This window comes from Glossina fuscipes, unplaced genomic scaffold, assembly GCF_014805625.2.
Source record: "Glossina fuscipes isolate IAEA_lab_2018 unplaced genomic scaffold, Yale_Gfus_2 147, whole genome shotgun sequence".
Classification (NCBI taxonomy): domain Eukaryota; kingdom Metazoa; phylum Arthropoda; class Insecta; order Diptera; family Glossinidae; genus Glossina; species Glossina fuscipes.
The window spans coordinates 111,398-136,103 of NW_023998490.1; the positions used below are offsets into that span (position 1 = coordinate 111,398).

General features: G+C 35.7%; 2 protein-coding genes across 11 annotated transcripts; one reads left to right on the forward strand and one right to left on the reverse strand.

Moving 5' to 3' along the window:
• Positions 1–147: 147 nt before the first annotated feature.
• LOC119641165 lies at positions 148–9,224 on the forward strand. Its single transcript, XM_038039679.1, has 12 exons — positions 148–330; positions 1,146–1,271; positions 1,351–1,521; positions 1,590–1,982; positions 2,048–2,858; positions 3,890–4,451; positions 4,519–4,660; positions 4,718–4,817; positions 4,881–7,186; positions 7,263–7,386; positions 7,645–8,049; positions 8,119–9,224. Exons 1-12 carry the CDS (start codon positions 148–150, stop codon positions 8,847–8,849), a joined length of 6,054 nt encoding a protein of 2,017 aa, XP_037895607.1. The 3' UTR covers positions 8,850–9,224.
• Positions 9,225–12,269: 3,045 nt separating this feature from the next.
• On the reverse strand, positions 12,270–23,238 carry LOC119641190 (polycomb protein Asx). Of its 10 annotated transcripts, none has more exons than XM_038039722.1 (11): positions 22,963–23,238; positions 22,124–22,235; positions 21,386–21,760; positions 20,139–21,309; positions 19,339–20,077; positions 19,137–19,247; positions 17,803–18,590; positions 16,320–17,744; positions 15,407–15,736; positions 15,193–15,349; positions 12,270–13,923 (listed from the first exon to the last, which is right to left on the reverse strand). In XM_038039722.1, the coding sequence occupies exons 3-11, from the start codon at positions 21,682–21,684 to the stop codon at positions 13,631–13,633; spliced, it is 5,313 nt and encodes a 1,770-aa protein (XP_037895650.1). In that variant the 5' UTR covers positions 21,685–21,760; positions 22,124–22,235; positions 22,963–23,238; the 3' UTR covers positions 12,270–13,630. The 10 variants fall into 10 exon arrangements, with proteins under 10 accessions (XP_037895650.1, XP_037895646.1, XP_037895645.1 ...); XM_038039718.1 differs by having other exon boundaries at positions 21,386–21,749; positions 22,124–22,451; positions 22,633–23,238; XM_038039717.1 differs by having other exon boundaries at positions 22,124–22,451; positions 22,633–23,238.
• Positions 23,239–24,706: the final 1,468 nt, after the last annotated feature.

Here is a 24,706-nt window from a genome sequence, read left to right on the forward strand (position 1 = left end):
AAAAATCATATATTGAAAAACTTGTTTAGTTTTTATAAAATAGTGTTTTATTTATTTATCAAGTCTGTGAACAAATTCTTATAAAATTGAAAATTTTCAATATTTACAGAATAGAGAAACAACAAAAAAAAGTGAAAATTGCCAATTATGGAGATGGCCGCAAGAACGCAAGGAGAAAATGAAGAACACGTAGCAAAAGAATACCTCTCGAGTCTATCGGATTTGAATTGTAATAGCAAACCACACATTAACATGCTAACTATGCTGGCAGAGGAAAACATCGAATACGCCGCAATTATCGTCAAAGTGGTAGAGCAGCACATTGCCAAGGTTAAAAAATTTGCTTGTATTATTAAGAGAATAACAAAGAATTTGTTGAACCAAAAATATCGTGATTTCGGGTGAATACAGTGACAAAAAAGAAAGTGATGAGTTATTTAAAATAAAAAAAGAAGACAAAAAAAAGTGGAATCGGTTCCTGGATAAACAAGTTCTTATATGCGAGTACATCTAATTACTTGCTTATATTTGTGTTAAGGAGGGGATTCTGTCCCAAAGAAACACAAAGACTTGGTGCTTTGCTCCTTAAAATAAAAAGAAATAAATTGCATATTTGATAATTGTAGTGAACTGCTGTTTTTTTATTTGTCCTCAACAAAACAAAAAAAATTGCTACGCAAAGAACAGTTCACTTTTTGATTCTATACAAAAACAGCTGTTTATCGAAACGTTTGAGAATTAAAGAGATTTGGCTTCTTGTTAGCGTATTAATTTTCTGAAGAAAATTTTTTTTTGTTAATTTTTGTTATAATTTCAATTATTATACCGCTTTGCGTCTTTTTGAAAATTATTGGCTTAGCTTAGAATTTCACTTTGACATCACTGTTAATATTAAGTTTCGGCAAATGTGAGTTGATAGTCTTTGCATAATTATCAGCTTGAACTGGTTTGTACTAATATCCCTAGGATGCAGTGTTAGTATATTAAAAGTGAACTGTTAGTCAACATATAGAAGATAAATTCGATACATTTTAAATTGAATTTCATTTGATTGTGAGAAACAATTTGAAATGCTCTTCTAAATCGGTAAAATTGCTTTTGTTAGTCTCCTAATTTGTACCGTGTGTCCATATATTTGCAAACAGGTTCCACCCGATTTTAAATTGCCTATATTGTATTTAATCGATTCTATTGTAAAAAATGTCAAGAGCACCTATGTGCAGCGCTTCAGCCAATGCATTGTCAATATATTTTGCGATGTGTTCGAGAAGGTAAGTATCGAATAAAAATGAATTCTTTTGTAAATCGACGCTAAATGAATTTAATTTTTTGTTTTTTGGAAACAATTAGGTCAACGAGGAGATTAGGCAACGTATGTACGCGTTGCGCCAAACCTGGAATGAAGTTTTCTCATCTCAGAAACTTTACGCCTTAGATCTAAGAGTTAAGCGTTTAGATAATAATTGGCCAATAACTGCAAGACCGCCCTCAATTCATGTTAATCCAGATTTTTTGAAAACGGTAAGTTTGATTTAATCTTATATTAAATCTTAATGAAAAAGGATTTGCGTTCTAATTGTCGACAAAAGGTTAGCGCCTCTCAGGCCATACCAACAGAAGTAGAAGAGATTTTACAGCATAAAACCCGTGAATTATTGGAACTAAAAAAACGTAAGCTTGAACTTGAGCTTGAGGCTACCAAAAAACACTTAGAAGAACAAGAAAAACAGCTTTCAAAAGCTGCTGAGGGGGTCGTACCGCCCGTGGAAGCATTGGTAGCTGCTAACGCTCTTCAAACAAGTATACGAGCAGCTGCCATGCCTCCGCAAATGATGCCTAACATGATGGCTCCTGCTTTTATGGCGCCCCCGGGCCATCCCGGCCCAATAGGTCCGGGAATCAACAATATGCGGCCGGTTTTTCCTAATATGCGTGGGTTCAGGCCCCATTTACATCCGAGCATGATGAGTATACATCCTCAGGTATATATAACATTGTGAATCATAAAAAAATTTTTATTTTTCAATTGAGGATTTCGATTTCACAGCCTTTTCCTCCATCCAATATTAATGCGACCAACCCTAACGGTAATAATAACGCCAGTGGTATGGCTAATAAACCAAAAGTTCATCCCGTAAACTCGGCGTTGCTAAATGTAATTCGCCATCGTGATCCTCGATTGGCACGACAACAACAGCAACAGCAGCAGCAACAACAACAACAACAACAACAGCTTCAACAAAGGCATGGCACAGAAGCAAATAAAACAACCTCAGAACCTTCAAAATCATCTGAATCATTAAGAAATGATCGCAGCAGTAAAAATATCCGTAAATCCCCATCGAGAAGTTCTGCTTCCGGAAGCAGTACCCGTTCGGTGGGTCGTTCAAACAAAAGCTCTAGTCGAGATAAGGAAAAGGATCGAAAGCGTAGCGAATCGAAAAGTTCAACGACATCTTCTTCATCATCTGGATCAAATGCTTCAGCGGAACGGAAAAAATCATTCTCATCGGGTAAAGGTAGCAAAAAGTCTGGATCTTCGCCGACTTGTGATAAAGATGCTTTTGAAATAGCACCTTTGTCCACAGCATTTAAACGTAAATCGTCTTCGCCAAACAATTCTCCTGCCAAGGCTCGTGATCCCAAACGTTTTACTAGTCATAAAACATATTCACGTAGCAAAACGCGATCTCGTAGTCCTTCACCCCGCAAAGATATGTTTAATGACGTCGATTTGCGGAGAGTTTCAACATCATCATGCTCATCGACGACATCGCCAGAAAAACGAGCTAAAACTTCGGAAGAAATCAATGGCAACGAAATTTTGACGCAGGTGTCGGCAAAAGGTCTAGAGAAAAGTAAGAAATGTCTCCTCCACTTAAATAGCATTTTACAGAAAACAGTATTTAGTAAAAACAAATCAGAGATTTTCACAATAATATGGTCCAAATGCGCTTTAGCCGGATAGATTAAACCAATCGATGGTGGTGGTTGTGGTGTTGAATGCTGGTGGTTGTGGTTATGGTAGTAATATAGTAGTGGCGACGACAATTAGTTTTTGGTAAAAAAAAAATATTCATATCTATATAATTTCTTCGTTCAGCTGTATGCAGACGTTTTCGAAAATATTTCTTAAGTACCTTTTGTTGTTTTAATTTGCTAATGATGTAGCTTAGTTTTAATGTGTTTAAAACTAAATTTTGTACAAAATAAACTGTTCTAAAACTTTTTCCAGTTTGTTGTTTTAATTATCTTCTATTCTATTTGAATTTTAATCTCTATCGATATCCGTCTAAGAGAACTCATCGTTGAAATTTTAATCGAAGTATATTTGCCCACCCCACCATCGACTTGGCTATTCTAGCTAAAAAGCTATTGGTAGCCTTATTCAAGTAAATTGACTATGATAAGAAAAAAACTTGTGGAAAAAAGTTTGAAAAAAAAAAGAAAAAGAGAATGTTAAGTTTTAAAGAGGAATTCTTATTAAGTCAATAAAAAAAAAAAAAAAATTAAACAAAATTTTTAGCATAATAAATTAATTAATGAGTTTAGTAAACATAAAATTAAGCAGTAATTACTTACTTCTACCATAACAAACTTTCATATTAAAAAATGTACATTTTAGAACCTTAACTTATAGTTTACTACATACATAAATTTACATATATATACATATATTTTTTATTTATGGTGATGATGACAACTTTCAATTTAAGTTGATCTCGCTTGTAAAGCACTTTTTATTTCTGTTCCTTAAATTTTGCTCGCTTTTTCTTTACTTGGTTTTTTTTTTTTTGAATTCGTTTCTATTATTAATTTTTTCTTATGTGCCACAAAAAACCACAAAAAAAAAACAAAATCTGTCAATATAAACGAAACCCAATTTTAGATATTAAACCATTAATAGAGTCACCCATAATTGGGACTGCAAGAGCGATGGATGTGGATTTGAGGCCACAATTGGTGGTACCTCCAATAAAGGCATCTGTCTTAAGAGCCAATTCCTCCCCCTCAAGTTTATCGTCTTCAGACTTAAGTCATAAATTGTCGGGAACATCAGTTTCAAGGGCCAGCATCATTATAGATCTAACTTGTAATACAAGTTGTGCAAGTGCAAACACTAAAGCGACATCATCACCCAACAAAGTCTCATTTAAAATTGAGAAACACGTTAATAAATTAGAAAAATCTTCAGAAAATTTAACAGTTACATCAACTTCAAATAAATTGGTTACATCGTTGACATCGTCATCATCGTTACCTGAGGTCACCTCGAACATCGAACAAAGTCACTTAGATATGAATGCCAAGTACGCTTGTGATGGCCCTATAATATCTGGCGGTCAAGTAAGTAAAGACCTAGAAGACGAAGACAAGAAAAAACGACCATCAGTCGCTGCAAACGAAGAAGAACCTCTCTCTAAAAAGAGCAAGTCCACCAAGCTGGACCCGTGAGTTTCAAATTCGTTCAGATTAGTAATTGAAAATCAATATTTTGACTAATTCGAAAATTTTCAGTCTCTTTGGCTCCGAAGACGTTGACCTACGCCAGCTAATGCCAGCCATTCAGCCAAGTTGCAGTGAGGAAACGGCGCCGCCACCCCCTTCCATGAAGCTTAACGATGCTCTAAGTTGTAATGAAAACTGGGACATATTTAAGGTTTTTATAAAGAAAAAATAGCCACTAAAAATATTTAATCATATTTTAACGCTGCAGGGTGAGGCTTCCAAAATTTCGCCAAAAAAATCCTCGACTCTGGATGATGTTCGAGCCAAATTAGCTAAAACGGCGAAATTGAGTAAACTTTCGAAAACTGGTATGCATTTCTTGCTGTAGCTATCTTTCTAGATTTTCTTCTGACTTTTCTTACGGTTTGCAGAGAAAAACAATAAGGAATTATCACATCGTTTGCGTTTGGCGGAATTGCAGAATATGAATGAAGACACTCAAGAGGCCAATGATGAGAAGATACGTACTATGGTCGTCCAAGCTCAAGAGCTTTTGGAAGCCAAATCAATTACTCAAGAGCAATACAATAACCTTATGAAAACAGTCATGTCGATTAACGAAGTGAATAAATTGAAAATCGCTAAGCGTCGAGAATCGCTTAATGCCATCAAGCAAAAACTAACCGAAGAAGATACAAATGAAGCTGAACGTAACGCTGCACGTGAGGCGGTACTTAAGAAACGCATACCTAAAATAAATAAGGGGCAAGTACCAACCAACGACCAAGGAAATTCTCTATCACCTCGCAGTGAAAGCGTTAGCGGTAGTAATGCTGAAAATTCCCCACATCGCGAAGAAAAGAGCGAATCAAATGACGAGCATATGCCACGCGCAAGGCTAATGCGTGACAAACGGGTATCAAAAGTGTCTAAATGGGGAGATCGTGTTGTTGATCCAAATATGGGTAATATGATGCCTTCAGGGCCTCCGCCGCGACCATGGGCTTTGGGTCCACAAAATAAACGCTGCTTCCGTGGTATTGGGCCTCATCCGTCAATGGCGATTAATATGCGCAACCAATGGCCAATCAATAATATTAACAACGGACCCATACCACCATTTGTAAACGGACCTATGCTACCGCCAATGCGTGGCCTTCTTGCCTCTTCCATGCCTCAATTGGAATTACAGCAGCCACCAATTATTCCTAAGCCTTGCAATTCAATCGATAATCCCCAGGAGGATCTTGTTCGCACTATAACCATCGATGGTGTTGCCAAAGAAATACGTTTCTACGACCAGGTTGCGATTGTTTTCATGGAGGTAGATCAGCCCCGCGAAATTGGTTTCCAGAATGGGCAACGCACTATATTCATCGATAATCATGAACCTCTTATGCTGCAATTTAACGAAGACTATAAATCGGTAACTATTGATGGTGAAGTTTTACGCCTGCGTTTTGGTTTTCCATCACGTGAATTATATATTGACGAACACTGGTATGAAATATACTTTGGGGGCCCACCGATTACTGTACCAATTAAAAATAAACTGCGAATGTTGAAAGCGGAAGGTCCTCCACCCCAAGTTAACATTGGCCCATTAAGGCGTGATCTAGTTGTGGGCAAAATTAATATGATTGTGGACGCTCATAATGTCATACCGTTATTCTTGGACGCTCGTGCACAAATATTCAGATTGGGAGACAAAGATCACACCATACAATTCGCTGATAATTTGTTAACAGTTCTCCTTGATGGTATGCCTACGAGGGTTGAATACGGCGGACTTCCAAAAAGTCTGTTTCTTGGGGGTAAAAAATATTTTGTTCGTTTTGGCGCTTTGCCGCAGGGTATAGTAGCGGGAAAAGTCCAAATTAAGGATATGATCTACGTGGAAGCACAACCTCCAACGCAACCGTCGACTGAAAAGGAAACGTTTATAAATGCGACAGGCTCAGAAGAAGTACCAAAGGGTTCGCAAATAGAATCCGTAAAAGAATCTGAGACAGTGCCACCGGGAGCAGCATCATCGTCGACAGCAGTCGTGCCTACATCTGCTTTAACCAATGTTAACATAGATGAATTATTTCAAAAGCTCGTTTCAACTGGTATATTGGGTGGTTCAAGCGGCATCTTACCAGCTGTTAATAAAATACCCGCCGAAGGTGCCGTTCAATCAGAAGGAACTGAATCAACGGAAGCCGCAATGGAAGAGCTTATTAAACCCATCGATTTATCCAAAGCAGAATCAGTAAAGACACGGCAGGCTGCAGTTGTAGCTACGCTTTTTTCGGGTATGCAATGCTGTAGTTGTGGTGTAAGATTTCCACCCGAACAAACTATTAAATACAGCCAACATTTGGATTGGCACTTTCGGCAAAACAGGCGTGAGCGCGACTCTTTGCGGAAAGCTAACTCACGTAAATGGTATTACAATCTTAGCGAGTGGATAAAGTATGAGGAAATTGAAGATCTCGAGGAACGTGAAAAGAACTTTTTTGAGACACAGCAGAATGATGTCGAGACAATCGATGAAACATCAAATCAACGTTCGACGAATTCTCCTGTACCCAGTTGCCGGGCTGATCGGGGCGATGTTGATCGCGCATGTGATGCGTGTCTCGAGAAGTTTGAACAATTTTACGACGAAGATGCTGACGAATGGTACCTGCGTCGTGCTTTGAGAATCGAAGATAAAATCTATCATTCGTTTTGTTATAAAGACAATAAAAAGGTATACAGACTACTGCTTTGAATGTTAGACAATATCGATGGTATGTTAAATATAGTTTTTCGTTTCTCCTTTCCAGACTCCCACTAATCCTCCAAAAACTATCGAGGTAGAAGAAAACCTTAACAATGACGCTTCTGATCAAACGCTCATTCATATTGATGACGACAATGCTGTCGACATCGAAATAAAATCCGAAACAGGTAAGAATAAAAACAAAAAAAACAAAAAAAAGACGAAAACGGTAGCGAATAGCATATCCCGCATATATAAACTTATTGATCGCTTTTTTTTAACAAAGAATTCATCCCAACCACAAACGTAGTAGTATAGTCGACGAGTGTGCTTTCAGCAAATACCTAAGTTGCGATATTTTTTTTCCTACTTTGGGATCTGATTGGGATAAATTTACAAATATTAAATAGAATTAATTAATTATATTTCAACACGAATGCATATAGAACGTCCTAGCGTTACTGACGCGCCTGGTGATGAAGAAGACGACGATGTGATTGTGCTGCCAAATGAAGAGCCTTCCGTTACCGAAATCGACGATGACGATGATGAATATGTTCCAACCAACGTAACTCGTGAAGAAATGGGCACATCGGTAGAAGATGATACACCTATCACCCTTAATGAAACTAATGAATCAGATGTCGAAATACAGGAACCTAATATACCGTTCACGGATTTAGACACATATGAGGAAAAAGATCTTATCACTGGAGAGGAAAGCTCTCAAATGTCATATAAGAATGTGAAGATTAAAGAAGAGCCTAAAGAAGACGAGGATGAAGATGATGGTTTCGAGGACGTTGGTACTGTAATGATTGCACCGGATGAGATCTCAATTCAGAGTAGCGGTAAGCAATAAAGCAAAAAATATCGACGTCGAGCTCTATCATAATGTTATAAATGTTTATTTTGTGCAGAAGAGACGCAGACACCAACTTTAGACTCAACAACGGTGGAAAAGGCCACTGTTCCGGCCAGTCCTCCCTCGTCAGCATCAACTTGCCCAAATGAAGAAAAGGATGCAGTAAAGGAAGTGCTAACGGCGGATTTAAATATATCCATGGACGGTAACTTAGAGACCGGTAACGAACATAATTTGTCCGCTGCTGGTCCTGCTCCTACCGTGCCCTTGGTTAGCTTAGTTAATAAGATTAAAATAAATATTACTAAGAACACTATATCAACAAATAGCACTAGTACTAGTAATAATGCAACATCAACGTCTACAAACACAACTGCAACCAACAATCCAAACTCCAATCTTGTTAGTTTGAATGAAAAGACGAAAGTAACTTTAGGTCAGCAAGCAATATCGTCTAATCCTATACCGACAATATCGACGATACCGGTCTTATGCAGTGGAGGAACCACCATTCCCAGCATCATGTCAAGTGGCTTTGAAGAAGATATTGCGAACTCAAATCATAGTGTAAGTACAATATCGGTAATTGGCACCAGTTACGGCATCAGCAATCAGTCAACGTGTTCTCTAACGAAAACCGATCATCCTCCACTGCAACCCGCACCGCGTCCGATTGAGGAGACGATTACCTACGAATTAAAGCCTGCGCTGCAAAAGGTTACTTTTAAAAAGAAAGAAAAAATAGTGTGTGGCAGTGAGACCTCCGGTCTTTGTTCCATTATGTAAATATGACATTTTTCTTCTTAGGGACGTCGGGGAGGGGGGCCTTTTTTAATAATATGTACATTTAGAAAGATTTAGAGAGAGAGAGATCATGTATAGCTTGAGAAATATTTGGCTCATTCTAGAATCGTTGATTAGTTTTTAGTATCTTCGTTTTTTAATTAAGTTTACATATATTTCTAAGGTCACGTCACGCGTTCGTTCATCCGTTCGACTGTGATACGTTACAAAAATCTGCGTTTAATTTATTATTTAACTTTATTAAAGAAGGAAACTGACGAGTGATGTATCTCGTCCCCATTGAGACTTTCCTTAATTATCGTCGTTTCTTTTACTTGATACACTTATCATCACATGAATTCCAAGTTCTTTTCTCTTTCTTTCTCTTGTTTGGAAATTTTAACGCTAAATAAAGAAACATAAAAAGGAAAATATTATGTGTATTTGTATATCTAATAATCTTTATATTTACATGAAAGTTAAATAAACATAAGGATTTTCAATCTAATAAAAAAATCAATAAAAAATAAAAAATGAATATTCTTACAGATAAAAAAACATTTGATTATGTTTTTGTGTGTATGTCTCTTAATTTCTTAATTTCCAAACCATTTCTAATAAAAGAAGAATTCTACGAATTAAGAAACGCTTGCATTTCTATCTATCTATATGTCTGTCGGATGACAATTTAGAGCGAATCTTGAACTCGAAATATATCGCCGGCTTATACTCATTATTATGCCCCAGTAGAGCCAAAACGGCTTCACAAACGAAAGGTAAAGACGACAAGCTAGTGTGGGGCATTCGGTTAGTCGGATCACCAAGATTTAAGAGAATCACCTTAACACATACATACTTTGCAAGCTCTGCCAGCTTAGCGATCTTCTGCTCTAAAAGTAATGCTAGCGTTCGCACTTACCACTCAGCAAGCCAATCAAATTTCGAGTTTAGATGATTTCTCCCGCATGCGAATAAAAAAAATTTAGTATTCTTTGTCACTACGTTTGAATATTTAACAAGTTGACGTCAATGACGCCTATGAGCCAACACTTTTGCGTGCGTGCGTGTTCGTGTAGATGCACATGATGTCTGTAGCCGTCCTACATAATCGTGCTATTATTAAATAAAAAAAAAAAAATAATGTGTGTTTTTGGTTTCGAAATGAGCGTAAACGTGTGCAAGCCCCATTAATAGAATGATACTATTCTCTCGGAAGTTCCCGCCTTCTCTTTCGAAATCGCGAAGCTATTTATTTATTATAAGGAAAGAAACTTTATTGAAAAGAATGCATGATTATTGGGTCTATATGCGGGGTTCTGTCGTTCACAACAAGGAGAAAAAAGCAAGAAAGCAATGATCGTAATAAGTTTCATATCAAATACTTAACCAGTTAACTATGACGACCTCTTTAGCGATATTCTTGTGTACTCGTCGAACATAAAATACTTATAACATGAAATTAGGTTGCGATGAAATGACAAAAATATTTTCTAAAATGCATTATTTATGCAAATAATGGTGAAATTTGATGAGAAAATTCAACAAGCACGCATAGGCGGATCGCAATTAACCGATTAAGTTGTTCTTGTAAATATGCCTAAATGAGTCGAGCCTACTACGAGTTGTAGGTGTGCGTTGAAGATGCAGTAAAATTTTCAAACTTTTAACTTTTTTAGATGGAACTAAGCAAAATCGCAAGTGTCGCAACGATCAAAGTAAATGCAGAAAGCGGAACAGAAGCTAAGAAACTATAAAGCTCCATGCAATTCTTCTCTTATCCAAGCAAAATTTAAATTTAATTAGTTAAGAACACTTATATATATGTCCATCGTCCTTATTATAATTACGAGCTAATTAGACCAAACCAATCGATTGTAGGGCTGAAAGTACGATGATCCCTAGCAACGAAGGCTAACGGTGCTTTTTTCTCAAAAAAGTAGACTAGATGGTTAGTAAACTCGCTTTAATAAAATTAAGTAATCTCGAAGAGTTCTTCGATTAAGTTTGCCATTCACACTGTATATGTTTAATAGTAAGATTTTAAGATTATATCAGCCAACATTCTTCGCCAGATGTTCAGCTCATTCCGCCGCAGGTATCGAGGCAAAGCCTGGCGAATGAATGGAAGGAAGCCTCCGCCATCGTCATATGTTGTCGTCACATATTTTTACAACTTATTGTGGAAAATGTGTGTGTGTGTGTGTGTGTGTAGACGTTTATAGAGAAAGTATTTATGCAGTTTTAGAATGATAAAGACCAGTGAGCGGTAAAGGAGTACGGGTCGAATGCAATCACGGCGTATTAATGTAATTTCGATATTACAAGTAAATTATTACCAAGTAAATTGTGCCACGTGGCGAAGAACGTGGCATAAAATATTTCTTCTTCCGAAATATGAATCCCACATTGTAAATATTTTTGACCGTCATTGGGATGAAGTACAAATACAAGTTTTTTTTTTTTTTTTTTTGAAAAGGCGAGCGAATGAACAGCAAATAACAAGTAGAGCGAAGAGCGACCAAAAAATTAATTGAAGGATTGTATTAACAACTTTAAATAGATTAAAACATTTGCGAGAATTCGGTTGTAAGCTTAGTTTGAAAATCTCATTATTCTTGGATAAAAACTAATGACAATGTCTTTTTCGCTTAATAACCGTTCGGGCAAAATTTGAAAAAAATTGATTTTGCATACTCTGCCGGCAAAATGTTTCGTGTTTTTGAACATAAAAAGACTGGACTTTAGTGGAACCATCTATCGTCGTCAAGCGATAAAATCATTGAAAAAGCATAAATTTAGAAAAATAGAAGTAAAAGAAGTTTAGTTAAAAAAAAAAAAAAAATAACAGGAAAAATGTATTCTTGTAATAGTAATTTATTGAATAATAATTTCTTTTTATTAATTTATATCGTATATTGTTTATTATTTAGTAATTAATTTTCTGCGCGGTGAGTGCATCTAGAGCATACATAATTTCATTTCATTTACCCATAATTATTTGTGTTGTGTTCATTATTATACTCATTAGTTCGTCAGTGTATTTGAAATTTTGACCGTTTTCTTTCTTTTTTTTTTTTTTTTTAGTTTTTATTTTTGTTTTTTTTTCTAAGTAAATCATATATGATTGCATGCATGCGAATCAAATGTGTTTTTGTGAATGAAAGGTTTGTGTATATGTGGTAAATACGCTCGGTTACGCAATTTACATTATTACAACTCTCTTTATTAAAGAAAAAACTTAGGTGCTAAATATTACTTAGGATAACTAACTAAATAAAACACTTGAGAATTTATATCGAAATTTAAACTAAGTATAATATTCGCCATGTACACAAGTGACATACATATTTCTACTTTTATATATATATATATATATATGTATATATATATAAATATTTTTCAGCTTAATATTGAATGAATGTTTATGTATGTAAGTTTGTATGTATGCATATGTACGGATGTATAAGTTGATTTATTTACAATTACTATTCACAAACATCACAAACGGGAGATAAGAAATATAATAAAATATAATATTTTGTTATTCCAATTTATTCATTCATTCATTCATTCATTCATTGTTCACGTTACGGAACGAAAGAAGATGTCCATTTCATATAAATCAATAGAATTATATAAATGAGAACGAGTTTTGAAAAATTTTTCCTGTTATCCTAATTGATGATATATTCCTTTAACATATTTATGACGACAATGCCGCTAACATATCTTACACGTCAACTTAACTGTGAAACGCTAAATCGCGCATTCAGTCGTCAATGTAAGAAGGAAATAACTTCTGAAAGAAATGTGATGAGAAACATTTGTGAATAAACACGACAATACTAAAATCTAACGAATTAAAAACTTATTATAATCATACATCCATATATGCAATCTAAACAAATTAAATTCTAAATTTCACTTTGTTCATCATCCTTTTCTACCCCCTCCCTCCCTCTTTCCGTTTCCCTATGTGATCGTTTCCGCTATTTGACCTCCTTTCACCTCCTTTCTTCTTTGTGTGTAAATTTGTATTTCTTTTCTTTCATATCCATCTTATTTGCCCTATTAAGGGCATTTCTTTTCAATTTCTTTCTTTCTTTTTTCATTATATATTTTCAAAATTTAATTATAATTGTTGGTGTTTTTGAAACAACTACAAATGTGATTTGCTTTTTACTTTTTTTGTTTTCTCTTAATTTTTGTTATCAAGTAATATTTTGTTGATATATTATAACTTTAAACGAGTCTCTAAAACTACTATAATTCATGCCCATAGAAAATGTCGATACGTACATATGCGTAAGAGTTCCCGAAAATACTAAAAAAATGGAAAAAACTAAACAATTTCTTAAGAAAAAAAAAAAAATAAATAAAACAAAAAAAAAAAGAAAAAAAGAAAAAGAAATCCCACTATATGCATATACATAAATGTGTGTGTATTCGTATTTGTGTATGTAAAGTGAGGAGAATTGATTAATTAGTTTGCATAAAATATTAGAGATATTGTTAGAAAACAATAAAAAAAAAAAAGAAAAGGAAAACATAAAAAATAGAAGAAAAGACAGAGAAAACAGAACTTTAACAAAAAAACTCTTTCTGATTTTTGGAGATGATAAATTTCTCCCACATTTCATAATTGATGACATATGAAAAAAATCACTCATCCAGAAGTCCGAATATCATCATCATCAGAATCTTATCATTGAGAGCGAATACTGACTAACGCTGTGTTTGACGACATTGGATATCTATAGATTTTTCGGCTTGCAACAGTTTCCTCATCTAATTACACAAGAAACACATAATTTCGAAGCACTTATGCAGTCGTCATGGCAAAAAGCTCCGCACTGTTGGCATATAACCATGGCATTTAGAGAACAGGCACAGTTATTGGGATCTAAGTTATTGGGGCTGTTATTGCCACCACCGGGCTGTTGATTTGAACGCAATGCTCCACTAGCCATAATGCCCGACATACCCGACGTTGTTGTAGTTACTATATAATTAGCGCTACCATCCCCAAGATTAGAAGTTGCTTCGCCCACTCCCAGTCCTTCAATATAGATGTTACCTATGTAAATAAACAGGTTTCAAGATATTTCTGATATAATTATTAATTCTATAAAAACATATATACATATATATATATATATATATATATTTTAATATAATATATATATAGAATTCATAAAAATCTTGCTATTTAAGATTTACATCTCATCTTATCTAAATCTTTTGTCTTATTATAGCCGCAATATTTTTTCGTCGTTTCCCGATATATTTCTTGTTAAAAAATCGGTTAATTAATTGAAATAATTCCGAAAACGGGTCTTTCGGTTTCTTAAAGTTGTTGCTAGACATGAAATTTAGACTTTTTCCATTGGATCGCCGATATAACATCATATTTTGATACGCCGCTATAAATGAAAATATTTTCGCGACGAAAATCGGGTAATAATTGCATTTGGGCATTCTAAATTGGTCTGAAAAAATTGGATCAGATGGGGAAATTTCATCAACTCCTTGCCCTATAATTATTCCTAAGGAAATCGAGTCTCGATAAGGGAAAAATGCTTCATTTTCAATACCACGTGACGAGAATTCGTTCATATCAATAATTTGACGTAAGGATTAACTTTATCGAATTTGGGTCACGTAGTTCTAATTTTTGGATCCCAATTCATATAAGGACTCGAACGAAAAATGAGGCCGTATATGCCGAAAATGTATATGCAATTTACAATATTCTATGATGAAAATTGGTCTGGGCGAGATTCATAAATTAACCATAAGGAACTCGGATTACATAGGTCTATTTTTTAGACTTTACCGCAAGCTCTTTTATGTCAACAAACTGAGTTTTGTTTTGATGGAAGCAATTGTTGTACTATCTTCGACATATAACTTATGGTTACCATTTGAACTAGGCGAGTTCATTTTTTGAGCATCATCCAGCATGAGGGTTTTCATGAAATGTATATATTTGTATAAAAATAAAGTAAATATTTGCTGTATTGGGAAAGCAGGGTAGGGTATGTAATAATCGACTTGGCAGAAGTATACAATTGCTACGTATTGAATATTTTAAGAACCTTTTCATACGAACGAAATGAGCAATTAAGTAGAAATTCTCTATGCATTCTCTATGTAAGAATGAAATTTAAAAATATTGTTTGTAGCTTTCTCTTTTTTTTTTTTGTGAATTTTCCAACTAGCCTAGTAAGTGTCTAATACTAATTAATAGGTTATCAGTCTTGGAAAATTTATATTATGTTCATTGAAATGGATATCCATAAAATAAATTTTCATTAGGAAACGGTATTCTTTGTTTACCTCTTACCTGCTGGAAGATTTCTTCTCACAATTTGTGTGTTGGGATTGTTGACCTGTAATGAGTTTTGCATATCTTGCAAAGTACTATTGAAAGTGTCTACATCAACCGAAGCAGGACGCCCGCGTCCTGTTATTGATATCCCATTTAAACCATGAATCGGATTCTGTTGAATATGATGCAATGACTTTGACCAAGCGGCGTTTATTAATTGCGTACAAACCTGATTTTGAGGAACTGGGGGAGCACTAGAAGCGCGAGGTGCCTGATTGTCGGCCGCACCTACATTAGCCCTATGCACAAGCACATATTGGCCATTCCCATTATGATGAATATCATGTGCTTGGACATGCGAGACATGCTGCCCGCTCTGGCTGGGTACGGTTGGCTGCTGCAAAATTGTTAACTGTTGATTGCCCACGTTTGTAGCAGCTGCATTTGCCGCCTGTAGCATTGTGGTTCCTTGATTCGCAAACACATGACGTATAAGAGTGGGCGATGATTTGCGTTGTACATATTTTTTACGAGGAAATCCCATTCTAGGCCCAATAACCTGCAATACAACAGAACTCTCATTTGAGGGATGCTCGAGTGATATTTATTGAAAATAAATCAAGAATTTATGAAACAAATTGGTGAACTTAAAGAAATCATTGAAAGAGCGCCGCCTGTGGTGCTCATTTATTTTACTGACCTTAACAGTTTAAATATTGATTTTCGTAACGAATCTAGAGTTTGCGGTTTTTAATTTCGCAAAAAGAAATTCCTCTGCTCAGTGTAACTACTCTATTTCTAGTTTTTCATCCAATACCTTGTCGATAATTCTTCTTATACTTATACCTATCTCCCTCTTATCTGACTAAAATCTTAATACTCTTCTCCTCTCTTCTCATTGGTTCGAGCTGCAAAATTTGAACGAAAACCTGACCAAAAATCAATAAAATTTTCACATATTGTTCAAAAACTACAAAATCCACGATTTATTCGAGTGAGTCACTTGAAAGCGTTGAAAAACTAAATTTAAATACTTTAACGGCTCTCTAGGAAATATTCGTTTGATACGAGGCGCGCTGAAGAAGAGCAAATTTTATGAAAAATATTTTAAAATCTTGAAAAAGGTGTTTTTTACTATTTACCTTGTATACGCCTGGCCTGCCTACCCCCATTACGTTAGTGGGTAAACCTATTGGCAGACTATTTGCTGGTCCTGTTGTCACAGCATTGACAACTACATCGTCTTGTGTTTTCAGCACATTTGCTGCGGTGGTTGCCAGCGCTGCAGAATTGGAAGTTTGCACAGTTTGTTGTTGTTGTTGGTTTAAAAGAGCTGCTGGTGGTCTTAACTGAGCTTTTAGGTTTTCGCGATTCGGACTGTTTTGTATGACAGCTTGACAGATTTGATAGCTTCGCTCGAGATTAACCGCTCCTGGTGGTAACTTTGATGTCGTCTTACGCCCTTTATTCGAAGGCACTTTCACCGATGGTCTCTGCTGTGCAATTGTAGTTGGTACCCCAGAAGGTGGTAACGCCTTTAGCACGTTTGCAGCGGATGAATTATTGAGCACAGCATTAAATGCATTCAGGGCATGAGGTGCGGCGGTAGTAGCTGTGGACGGAATGGCAACTGTTGTGGAAGCTACGCTTGACCGTGCTGGCATTGAGATGATACTTAATTGTTTTGAAATATATTTGGGAGTTGTGGCTAAAGAATTTGTTTGTTGTTGTTGATGCTGTTGGTGTTGCGTTTGCGTAGTCAATGTTTGAAATGTATTTAATTGCTGTTGTTGCTGTTGCAGCTGATGTAATTGTTGCTGCAATTGCAGCTGTTGCTGTTGATGATTGGTTAACAAATTTTGAGGCCCGGGTGGACTGCTATTGCTTTGCGGTGCTGGATTTGGTAAAAAATTTCTCTGTTGTGTTTGGTGCTGCTGTGGCATCGAGTATTGCTGCAATTGCTGATGTGTCGCCTCTATGGACGCCTGGGGTGGCACCGGTGTCGACGGTTGGACACTGCCAGATCCCGTGAGAAAATGTGGCTGACCGTTAGTATTCAATTCAAATGATTTTCGTACCACAGGTAGCATTTTGTTGGCCATCTGATGTTGATGTTGTTGCTGCTGTTGTTGTTGCTGCTGCTGCCGAGCTGCTAACGTCGATACTGCATGTTGCTGTTGAGCAGCCTGAAATGTAAATTGTTGAGCTGCTTGCTGCAGTAACTGTTGTTGTTGTTGGTGCTGCTGCTGCAAGTGTTGCTGCGATTGCTGGTGTTGTTGTTGCTGTTGCTGCTGAAGCAAGAAGTTGCCGATTATTTGACCATTTGAATCAACGAGTATTTGTCTTTGTTGCGGTGGATTCTGAATTGTTTGGGTAGGCAGGCGACTCAAATTTGGCGGGGCTTGATTAAGGCTACCGCTTGCATTTAGACTTACTGAGCTGCTATTACTGCTGCATAAACTAATATCATTAGTGCTATCGTTAGAATTGCTGCTGGTAAGGACCGTGCTGGACACTTCCATTTCAGCAGCGGACATTGGAACCTCACACATAACTTCAGTTGACAACTATAAAGAAAATATTTTATGCCATAGTTCCATTATAAAAAACGTAATTTACACAAACCTCTCCAATATAATCGTTCAGTTGCGGCGGCTGCGAATGTGGCTCGGAGGGTTCTTGTTGATGCTGGTGTTGCAGATATTGAGCATCTAAGGGTCGTTGCGCTGTCATTTGTAAGGGTGCACCGTTAGCTTGTTGTTGATGTTGCTGTTGTTGTAATTGCATTAACTGTTGATGTTGTTGTTGCAATTCACCCACAATCACTTTAACCGCACTGTTGTCACTCATACATCCATCATCGTCGTCTAGTATATTGTCATCATCTATGAACTCTTCCATAATATTTTGTGCGCTGCTTTCACCACTTGCCTCCTGATCACTACTGTTAATCTCAACCGTAGCAGAGACACCCGGCGGTTGATTTCCTCCTACTTCGCCCACATCCATGCCATCTATTTTAATTATAACTCCTTGTTGTGATTGCAATAAATTATTGAAATTACTTGACGTAGGATGATCTTCTTCCTCAATTTTGATATTTCCGAAATTCCAATCGTGTTGTAAGTGATGAAATATTTTATTGTGGCTATTTTCCGTCGCATTATGCGATTGTATCGCTTGAGCTGACTTAACTGAATTCTGAGCACCGGCAAACGAAACAACCGACGATATCATAGCTTTCATCTCGGCTAAGCTAACCGACGACGATGACCCGGATGCCGACGACGAAATAGCTGAAGTTAGTGATGATGAAGGCGAATTGGATGCTGCAGCAGATGATAGCATGCTCGTCGTATTCAAGAGCATATTCTCTTGAATTATATCGGAACAATTTCCTTGAGTGCTAATAACTGTTCATATACAATTACAACGATAATAACAACAATAAAATATAAAGCCATATCCTCATGTAATACTTAAGTTTCTATAACGACATGCCTATTATGATATTTAAAAATGATGGCAAACTGATGGCTTACTGTGGATTTTTAAGCAATTTACGTTTTTTTTTTATTTTATTTTTTTAAAATAAAAATAAGCAACAAAAAACTCTGCAACAACATGAGATGGGGGAAACATGGGAATACGTTAGTAGCAAGTGAATGAATTTGTTAAGGTACATAGGAGGCATGCACTGGCTGTTGACAAGAAAGGATTAATGTGATAATGTAAATTTTCAAGAATATATGTTTATTAAATTTTCGTAAAAGTACATTCAAAATTATAAAGGCAACAAAATTAAGATGTTATTCATGTTCTACATTAAATCGTTTAATGACTGTATAATGCATTAAATGTCCTAAAGAAATGTGATAAGATATATACATTTTTTGTGGATAATTCATTAATTTCGGCTTTTCTAAGTGCATCGATTTAGTATGGTTAATTGATCTTACCATGGTCAAGAGGTATATTGTATTCAAAATCTGCCTCGTTCGAAGAACACTTTTGAGGCGTGGTCATTACATTTGTATTTGTGTTAATATTAGATTTTGCAAGTTTAGAATCTTTAAAGCATGAAAAAGGAATAAAAAGGCCCATTACCGTCAATTTTTCTAATAACATATTTACATAAATAAAAGTTGTAGATCGACGTACCTGCGCTGTTGTCAGTGCTAACTTCACCCGATTCTAAAACATAATTTTCAGCGTCTGCAAATTTCTGTTCAATTAGATCATCATCGTCGTCATCATCTAAGGTATTATTTGTACAATTATCCAGTTGTATTGCGGAATCTAAGGGTACTTCTTCAATTTGGGACGCCGACTGATCCGTAGACGCAACCATAACGTCGCATTCCATGGCATCGTTTTCTCTATGTGGTGTACTATCACAGGTACTGTTTCTATTTGACAACAAAGGCATAACTAACATAGAAGGGTTTCCGTCAGTCATACTAATCGAGGCACAGGTAACATTTCCCTCGTGTATGGCCCTTGATAGTTGCTGTCTGTTAGTGGTAATATTTTCAGGCGGGTTAAGGTACTGAGACGTATTTGACACTGATGTCGCTGTTACTTTTACTAATGCATCAATGACATCTTCGCTGGGTTCCTTTTTTGTTGAAGTTAGGATTTGACTTACAACCTTTGTTGTTGAGTATAACTCATTAGTGTATATGCCACCACTACCCGTCGATGACAATTCTCTAGGAACATTGCCCAAATGTTTAATTTCCATTTTTAATTGCTTTTCTTCGGTAGCCTCATCGGATTTTTTGCAGCTTTCCTTTGACGAGGGACTTGCAGAAGAACGCTTAGTTCCACGTCTTGAAGCATCTATAATTGAGGAAGTCGAAGAGTTGTCATTATTTCTTACGGCTTTGCCCAAAATACTCTACAAAAAAATTACATATCGTTCAGTACTGTAAATAAGGAAAAATGCAGTAGAAAAGTACCATTTCCTGAGTACATTCAGTCTTTATCTTTATATCATCTTCCTCCTTAATGTTAATTATCGAGACAATATCCGGGTGCTTAGCATTCAAATTTGCAGGTATCTGTTCTAGTTTTTTGTCGCTGGTAAAGCTTTCTTTGTTAACAGTCGCGATTGAGAGTTTTTCCGACTCATTTTTAAAGGGGAGGGTTTGAGTATCTCGCATATTAGTGAAATTGAAAGTTGTGCTAGAGGTTGAGGGATCTAAGGAAGAACTTGCGACTTTATGTATGCTGGAACTCGAGGCACTGGTGATTGATGTCGAAGTTATCGTCTGCGTTACAGCGGTACTTTCTGCTCTTCTCTTAGAACTATGTAAATTGGCCTCACTGCTACGGCTGCTGCTTGCCCGGTTTGCGGCTTTCTCACCCCATATTGGTTCAAAATGTTTTAGCTTCCAAGGGTCTAGTTTGTTTTTTTCACGCTCCGCTTCTGTTTTAAGTTTCATTTGATTTTCGGGAGTGAATTCTCCTTCAGCAAGACGTTCGCGCCATTCAAGACAAGCACGTGCAAAGAATTCATTATTAAGACTGGATGGACCCAGTCGTATAGCTTCCGTAGGTACAGTGTTAGGCGGGTATTTGTGCTCCATTTCGATGGCCTCGCGATCCACGCTGGGCAGTAGCTGTATTAAATTATACTGGTATAGAGGTGGGAGCATAGAAAACGTTTGCTTATTAAGTAAAGCCCGAAGGTTAGTTGATGCTAAAATTGAATCAGGAGTTTCCAAGTCAATTTTACCATCTTTTGTCTGCTCAATTTGAGCGGCAGTTGATATTTTTTTACTCGATCTTCTGCGCGGTTTTATGCTGAATCCCGGTATTGAGGCCAAAACTTCACGCATCGTTGATGCTTGCGTTATCGCTGTAGGGAGTTGTGCTGCTGAAGACATGGTACTTGTTGTCGTGTTTGTCACAACTGCCGAAGCAGCAGCTATTGCTGCCTTAGCCTGTTGTTGTTGTATACGTCGACTACTGCTGCCTCTACTGGATGGACTGCAGTTATTGGCAGAGCTGCTCGCTTGGCCCACGGTAGTGCTTGCAGTCTCACTTATACTGCTTGCTGCTATCGTCATGGTCGTGGACTTTTTATCCGGCAGTATGGGTTTAACTATTATCCGTGGAACATGACGTCTACAAATAATAAATCAAATAGAGTTTGCTTAAATGGCAATAATTGCTATTTTTTTGTAATTATTAAAATGTATACCTTAAACTGTGTGAATGTTTTGAACTCGTAGGAGCACTGCTTTGCGAATCCTCCGTAGAACTCCGCCCTCCCGAGGAAGTATCCAATGCCAAAGGATCTTTTTCGTCATCATCATCTAACAGGTTGATATGGGTTGTCGTGGTCCCTTCCATATTTGAATTCATCTCAGTATGATTGAAGTTACCACTAACTACAAAACTCTGTTCTTTGGGAGGATCCCCATATACATTTGAATTAAACTTGGTATTTAAAAGGTATTTTGTTAATAATACAGCTGCATCCGTGCTTGCTGTTTTCATATTTCGCCCGCAACAAAGTGATGGTGGTATTTACTCTTTCTGTCCCAATTCAAGTGATATTATTACTGAAAGAAAACTGCAATTCATAATGAAAATCGAATTTTCAACGCGACTTCAGATTGAGCATGCAATTATTATGAAAGTATTTTCATTGCTTTGAGAATAATGTACTGGCATCATTACAGCAATACAAGCCTTTTAAACTAAAGAGTGAATACCACTAATATGTTATTGATCTATTGATCTATTGAATGCAGGGGCCACATTTTTATGCTAATTACGGAAGCACACACAAATTGCGGATACGGATTTATACTTTCGGATAAATAGCACAATGGTTATTATTCAAAAGGAATTCATTAAAGGGGAAATTGTATAAGGTTCATTTCCATAATTTTTGATAATAGATATACTCGTAGAAACTTTTTTACACACATACCTTATAATCAAAATCATTGTCGTATCTCAAAGACCACTAATATAGTTTAATGCTTGTTTAATATAAGATGCGGGCGTAGGGTGAGCAACTGCCTGTTTGAGAGCATTTCACCCTTTTTATTATTGCCCAATTGGTTTTTTGCGAAAGAAATTTATTCAATATTAGATTTTGGCATAAATTATCTTTACATATATAAATTTTTCATGAACTCTATAAATTTCCGAATTACCATTTTCGGTTTTCTCTTCTTTTTTCTTTTTGCTGGTAATAGTTTTTCTTTCTCTGCAACCTGAAATTCTACTACTTTTCTCGCAATAAGAAAAAATTCCTTAAACCGTTGCCAGATTAATTGAATAAAAAAATCATGAAATCAATAATTGTTGAAAGTTTTGGAAGAAACAATTTTCTCATAAGCAAGAACACTTATATAATTTAATTCGTTGTTTTTATGCTAACTTTTTGTTATTTTAGTAAATATAACTTTACTTTGCGTGGCTTTTTATACCTACGACAATTTTCTCTTATAATATTTTGGCAACTCTTGTTTTAGTCTTTTAGTTCTCCCGCTTTTATCTCTTATTGTTCCTTTCACTAATTTGACAACAAAATTTTCGAAACTTCTAATACTTGTCTTTTTCAAATCGCGTTGCGTTCTTTCAATAGTAGATTTTTTTAAATTTGATACTTTTTATTAGCGCATTTCAGCCATATGAGAAAATTTCGTTGTTTACTTCTGACAACAACAATAAAACACAGCTGTGAGTCTGGCAGCCTTACTCATCCAGCAAGTTTACTTTACTTTACAAGCTTGTTTTTGCGTTTGCATTGCTGCTCCTTACCAAATTACATCTGCACTTGTTTTCATTATAAAATCTCTAAATTTTACAATATTTTTGTAAAACTATTTGACGAAGTCGACATAAACTACAATTTTCTGCTTGTCTGCAGATTATGTTTTCATATAATCTCGATAATTTACAATGTACAATGCGTACAACTATTTGGGTTTTGTTTTTTTTTTTTTTTTTATTAACTAGCAAACATTTATTAAGTTCTCCTTGCGAATGATGGTATAATTAGAAGTTCACTGATATTTTCATTTCCTTTTAGTTACTTTTAAACATTCTAATTGTTAACAATATTATTCCTACTAATTGGGAAAATTGGATATTTTAGAAACTGCTCAACATACTAAATAAAAGGGAGTTGCCAAATTTTGAGAAAGCTTTCGTTTATAGGATTTACGAAAGAATTGTAACATGGGATAGAAAAGATAAATCCAATTAGAGATGCGAAGTTAACTTTATGAATTTATCTAATTTATATTATTTTTGAATTTATATTTTTATTTGTATAAAAATACAAATTGATCATATTCAAGAGAATTATCTTAAATAAGAACAGATGATATGTACAGAGTCACAGGCTTTTTTTTCTTCATTTTCATTCATTTCATTCATTTTTATAAACATCTTAAAAATATTGAATTTAAGCCGTTGCAGATTTGTTATTATTGATAAAACAGTAACACACAGTATTTACTTTAAAATATCAAAAAATTAAAAAAACAAAAACCAAAGTAAAGACTTTATAGCGGAGTACAACTAGGCCTTAAATACTTTGCACCAGGTCGCATAATTAAATCATTCATTTACTTTCATTATATAATGCCAAAAATTTCACTTGACTTTCATGTACAGGCGTACTTGCACTTATGTGACAGGAGGATAATAATTTGAGCTGAGCTTGCCCAAATTATAGCTAAATGATTTTCATCTGATAGATATTATTCTATTGTGACATAGAGCATTAAAAATTGGATAGGAAATTTTTCCTATCTATGGGCATCCTGCAATAAATTCTCTTTTATCTTTAATTATTGCTCTAATTCAACTTTCGTCACAATATATTAAAAATTAGATTTTTTTGGCTTTTGAAGACGCATTTTTCGTAGGAACGGTTATATAAGACAGGGTTAGCCACCCAACCCAAATTTTTCTCATCCACTCACTATTCTGAAGTATTCTTTCTTAAATTAAAGCTTTATAAACGGAAAAAGAAGTGGGAATTGGTCGTAAAAATCGTCCGAGCAAATTCATTTTAAATAGAATTTGTCTTTGGGCCAAATCACGTCAACGTAAGATGTTTCGTCAAAATATCCCGAAAACTTGCGACTTTTAGTCTGAATACAAAAATACAAAGACAGTAATCCGATGGACAGAGAAATTTGAATCGGTGCCGGAAATGGTTCTGAACCGATCGCCGTAATAAGCGGTATGTCCATCTTCGGTTGTTTCTTTGTGTTGCATACAGCAGCGCAAACATGCCTACAGCACTATACTGTAATCAAAAGAAAAAACTACATCTAATGCGGCCATAATTTCAAGCAAAAACACAGTTTAGCAAGCACTGCTTTTTAACTTTGTCTCATTTCCCTTCGGCAAACATACATTAGCAAGTGCAACAACTTTCAATTTTGTTCTATCGTTATTGTTGCCATTGCGATTGTTTCAACATCCCAACCTTCAGTTCCGCTTCGTCATCGGTAGTAAACTTTTACCATACCAATGGTTTTTTAACAAA